Source organism: Priapulus caudatus, unplaced genomic scaffold (assembly GCF_000485595.1).
Source record: "Priapulus caudatus unplaced genomic scaffold, Priapulus_caudatus-5.0.1 Scaffold140, whole genome shotgun sequence".
NCBI lineage: Eukaryota > Metazoa > Priapulida > Priapulimorpha > Priapulimorphida > Priapulidae > Priapulus > Priapulus caudatus.
In genome coordinates, this window is record NW_014577201.1 from 493846 (window position 1) to 499597 (window position 5752).

Here is a 5752-nt window from a genome sequence, read left to right on the forward strand (position 1 = left end):
GTCTATTTCTGACTTATATATATATATATATATATATAATATATATAGGGTTAGGGTTAGGGTTAGGGTTAGGGTGCCTGTAGTGTACATGGGTTATTCAGAAATACAGTACAGGGTTAGTCAGAAATAGCTAAACAAGCCAGGTCAAACAGAGGTCAAGGGGACATAGACCCTACGAGCGTATCTGACTGTACGTTGGCTAGACTCTTGTAACAATTATCCTGGAAAGTGCGTTGTTCACAAGGGTTGCTCATGAAATGTGCATTTGGAAGAGTTGCTTTTGTGTTCGTCATTACATGTATAGGCCACCCGATGTGTAAAGAAATTGAAGAAACAAAAGCTATTTTTCCCTCCCAACTGCACCCTTTTTTCTCCGTCCTTTCCTCCCTCCCGCTATGCGACCTCCTCCTTATCTCGCTTTCTGTCGCCGATCACGCCCTCCCCCAACTTGCCTCACTCTTTCTCCCCCCCCCTCAATCCCCTCTCCCTCTCCCACCCACTCCCTCCCTCACTCCCCCTTTCCCACCCACTTCCTCCCTCCCTCTCCTCTTCCACCCACTCCCTCCACTCCCTCCCTCCCCATCATCCCACCCACTCTCTCCCTCCCTCCATCCCACTCTCACCATGTCCCTCCCTCCCTTTTTCCCACCCACTCCCTCTCTCTCCTTTTCCCACCAAATCTCTCTCTCTCCTTCTCCCACTCACTCCCTCTCCCCCATCTCCAACCCACTCCCTCTCTACCCTTCTCCCACCCACTCTCTCTCCCCTTCTCCCACCCACTCTCTCACCCCTTCTCCCACCCACTCTCTCTCCCCTTCTCCAACCCACTCTCTCTCTCTCCCTTCTCCCACCCACTCTCTCGCCCCTTTTCCCACCCACTACCTCGATCCCTCTCCTTTTCCCACCCGCTCCCTCTTTCATGTGAGTATAACAACCCCTAACAACACAACAGCTGACGTTTTCTGACCAACTGTACACTCGCGATTAAACTATTTGTTCTATACACGATGAGATAATTAGCAGATTCAGTATGCCAAGAGTTGGGCGCCACGGTCCTTCAAAAATTTTCTCACGGGTGAGTTCGCAAGGATCAACGTGCACAGTAGGGTAAGGGGTGGTGCCACGCTGGTTAGTAAGGTCTTGACAACGCGGTGACCTAAACCCTATAAATTAAAATATTTATTTCCGAAATCTCCCAACTTATGAAAACTTTATGAGTGCATGTAAGTTTTGTGTGTGTCAGTATAGGCTGAGAGTGCCAACTAGGGATGACCTGTGGCCTGTCATGGCCGAAAACCAGTCTACTTAGACTCTAGAAGAAAATCAGGATCGAGTAGTGAAGTATCAACCATGAGACACCTTGCAGCAAACAGGACATCAGATAACGTATCTATAATTATTGTCTTAACTGTTATTCTACACGGTGAGGTTATTGAGCTCAGTTGCTATCGTAGTCGATTTTAAGCCAGGGGTAAGCTAGGGACTTGCAGTATAGCTTGTCACTTTCCTTTCTGTAATTTTCTATGGCCGACAATGTCATGGGTGAGTTTAGTCTACTCAATAGAGGATTGGTCACAACCCCAGTCAAACTGCAAAGCCAATTCCTTCATAGGAAGTGCAATACACATACATGGAGTGTGCACAAGTTCCATTTTAATTAACATTATAAACACTTTATTGTTGCAGCCGAGATTACAAAACTGGTCCAGCAGTATTAATCAAAAATATTTCTTCATAATATTTAACATATCTTACTCATTAAACTTATCACAAATATAAGCTCCTGTTTAATATAATTTCTTATCCCTTACTCAAAATATTTTCGCCCGAGAACAATGTTTTGATATTCTAGCTCTAATGCAAATAAATATTCCAGTTGAGAGTACCTACTCGTGTTCATGGTGAGATATAGCATCTACCTTTGCACCTGACACAATTTCCTCATCAGCACCATTTAGAAACCACACAAGAGCATTTCGATTTAGCACATCAATGTGTCGCCACTACAAATCTAATGAAAGCAGAAAGTCTTCCCTAGGTGCAGATGCATGCCTCGTTCTGGCTTCTTCCACACGAACGTCTGCTCGTAGGGGACACACCGTCGGAAACTTTTTGCCTAAGCTCCTTCCTTTTGTTGCAACATAGAAGAAGTAGCTAAAAGCATTGCCAAAGGTCTCGGGCTGCACGGACCAGCCGTGAAGCACTTTCATCAGCAAAGGCACGCGGAAATGTGGCTGTGAGAATGTTACGGATATGAATTTTCCACACTGTGTCGTCACCCTGGCAACCTAAAAGAGGATGTGAGTATGTTTTTGCCTATCAATATAATTGGTCTAAAAACAGCTTCATTCTATTTACATCAAGTATACCATACAAGAACAAATAAATTTTGCAATTTGCCAGTTAATTTTAAATACTTGAGACTTTTTGAACTGTTTATAATTGTCTAGAACAAGCATTGTATCCTTACAAGTGTATAAGTGTCATTTCTGCACAAATCACAATTTTAATAAACTTACCTCGCTTAGTATATCAGTAGTCAAGGCTTTGCCATCATCAGACAAATGCCATGGGTCTTTTTCTTCTACTAACATGGCATCCAATGTGCCTTTTTCTATGACAACATCAAAAGTGGATGACTGAAACTCACTCATGTCTCTGATGTCCATAACTTTCCACTTCATCTCTGTGTATTATTAGAACATACATTTCAATTAATTTCAAAACAATTATAAAATGATCACAAATCAATTCTACTCATATCATGAATTTAGGCCAGGTAAGTTTGTGGATTATGAGCACACAGATAACCAGTGCAATGAGACAGAGCACTAGTAGAATAATTTATATTAGCATTATATAAGCCTATAGCATGATTATATAATATATATATATATATTAGCACGCAGCTGCCAGACACCTAGTGGATATGTGCGCTCATGGTCTGGGTCATTGTGATACCTTTGTTCCTTGAACTTCTAGCACATGTGCCGTGTGTGAAACGCAGTGTGATACCTTTGAGGAAATGGCACAAATGAACACAGAGAGCTAGCCAGGTGCTTGCATCACAGTTTGATGCACATGACGGGGAGAGACATTCTCATTGAGAGCAAAGCGATGGCGCACAGTTGTGTCGAGGGAGATGTCGGGGGTTAGGGGAGTTAGGGGGTTAGGGGAGTATCGGGGGTTAGGGAGTGTCGGGGGTTAGGGTTATATCACACCCCTCACAGCAGGCTATCCCAGATGCATGTATGCATGTATGCATGGCACATCCATAATATATAATTCCAATACCGCTGAATAGCCGAGCTGGTAGAGCGGCTGGCATTACGTCTGAAGTTTACGTCTGACGTTGGGCTTGAAGTCCCGGCGTTAGTTTGAATCCCATCTGTTAATTTTTTTCTTTTTTTTTCTATCTTTATCCATTTAACTATTTTTCCCCAATTAACGCAAATATTTACATGATTTATTTACAATTTTATTTAATTAAATTTAATTAGGGTTAGAGTTAGGGTTAGGGTTAGGGTTAGAGTTAGGGTTAGGGTTAGGGTTAGGGTTAGAGTTAGGGTTAGGGTTAGGGTTAGGGTTAGGGCGTAGGCTGCGGTGGTTTCTGGGATAGGACCTGCTGTGAGGGGTGTGATATAACCTCGACCGAGATGGGGAGTGCGAAGTTTGTTGTGTGTGTACGATGAGGGGAGAGGAGCAAGAAAGGAGACAGAGAGGGGGAGAGCGAAAGAGTAGTAATTTAAACCCATATCAGCAGTCCGCTCCGGTCCAGTGATATATGGACCTGTACACTACATTCCTCTTTCATTTGTATTGCTGAAAAGGCATTAGTGATAGAAACCCCCTAGGGAAAGTGTGATTGTGGAGGACGGGCACCCCTTTATCTTAAAGCAATCGTGCAAAGGCAGGCCAAATACCTTTCACCACTTCGTGGGATTTGCTGGTGGGTGGGGTCTCTGGCCAGATTCAGCCATATGGGAGAGGAAACTCTAAACTTACCTCTATGGTTTATGGGAGAACTATAAGTGAATCTATGTGCAAGTATTATGCACTCTATTTCTTTTAAAACAGCTATATGGGTATTAAGCAGAAGTATTTTATGGACTTATCAAATTAACAAGGGATAGGATCACAGCTAATATCAATGTAATTCTTGGCTCTTGAGCCACATGCATATATTCATCCCTACATCCAACGTATTTCTAAAAATATAAAATTGTATAATTGCCTGAACAGCAATGCTCGTGTGTTAAAGCCATGTTCTGTATCACAACGTCTGAGTAATCCACATTGGTAATGTGTATAAATCCATTGTCGAACATCTCCCTGCTCAGTGAACTATTGCCACAACCTGCAATATACAAATAAGAACATTGCAAATCAAAAAAATCTATAACAACGCACACACGCACTCAGTAATATAGTTTACCACCCCCTTCTTGTCGGCGACCTTATTTGCCCAGCCGTATAACTCACACTCATAGCATATGCTCATACTCGTACTCATATTCATAGCACTCCTATCCCCTATCGGGGACTTGAGCCCCTCTTGGCCTCCTATTTTGGCAACTTGGTCACTAATGGATATGCCTTAGCTTTCATGGCAGCGGTTGACTGAACTTCAACTTGATCCAAGATAGCTGTAGTGTAGTGGCCCTAGGGGTGGCCACACTGGACTTTCACACGTGCTGTGGTTAGCACGTGTAATTTATTTGTGTTGGGATCATTTTTCGCTCCTACCGTGAAGGCAGGAAGGTGATGCAGTAGCAAGAAAAATCCCAGAGTGAAATGAACGCAAGTCCTTAGATAGTCTTTATACAACTGATGGTTTTATTCATCGTATACGAATAACATGAATAACGTTCACTGCACGTATCTCAAATATAGCGTATAGATATAGATATATATTACTCGTGTCACGTTTATGTTACCTTGTTAGGTGATTACATGTCTAACTTCTCTTAGCTATTCTACGGGTTAATATTGTAGCACCCGGCGCCGCTCCTCGTCTGTCTCTCCCCGTCGTGTGCTCCGCGGCTCGGCGCGAGTTCGTGGGTTGGCAGTGTGTCTCCTTGTCCGGGGTAGGCTATAGCTCCGCGCCCCTGCCTTAGTATAGGATATACCTTCTCGGGCATCATCCTGCTTGTGGGTGGCTCTCCCTCCGACTGTGTGTGTGCGCCCTCTCTCGAGTTCGTTCGTTTGTTCGTTCGTTCGTTCGTTCGTTCGTTCGTTCGTTCGTGGCCGTCCGAAGACCGACTGATTTTACCGTTGAATCTTGGCTGCTTATATAGGACCCTGCGGTGACGTAGGATCCGGGCAGTGCCTCCCTCTCACGTGCCTCAGGTGCCTGGCCGTTGTCACCCCCTCACGTAACACGTGTACGGGTGATGCAACTCCCTTGGTCCAGTATATGTCCGAGTCTCGCACCACCCCTGTCCGCCACGTGCTTGGCCGGTGCAACTCCGTCGCCCCGTGCGTGTACATGGTGGCGCAACTCCCTTACCTCCCACATCAGGTAGCTATGGGACCCCCTCCCCCGCGCTTGTCTGTGTCGTTGGGGAAAACTTTGTACCTGTCGCTAGGGAAACTTTCTATCTCTGTTGCTGTTGAACTGGTCTCTGGTTGTATGACGTCATCCCCCCTGAAATCTCCACAGTAGTGTGATGATTCTATATTTATCATCTATATAGGACAGGTGATATAGAGAGGTGTATGTACAGGTGTATTTGTCACTACTAAAACTCCT

General features: G+C 44.5%; 1 protein-coding gene across 1 annotated transcript; it reads right to left on the reverse strand.

The window, feature by feature from the left end:
• Nucleotides 1–1661: 1661 nt before the first annotated feature.
• LOC106806084 (methyltransferase-like protein 13) lies at nucleotides 1662–4605 on the reverse strand. The gene is made up of 3 exons (XM_014807936.1): nucleotides 4235–4605; nucleotides 2520–2686; nucleotides 1662–2288 (listed from the first exon to the last, which is right to left on the reverse strand). The coding sequence occupies exons 1-3, from the start codon at nucleotides 4326–4328 to the stop codon at nucleotides 2004–2006; spliced, it is 546 nt and encodes a 181-aa protein (XP_014663422.1). The 5' UTR covers nucleotides 4329–4605; the 3' UTR covers nucleotides 1662–2003.
• Nucleotides 4606–5752: the final 1147 nt, after the last annotated feature.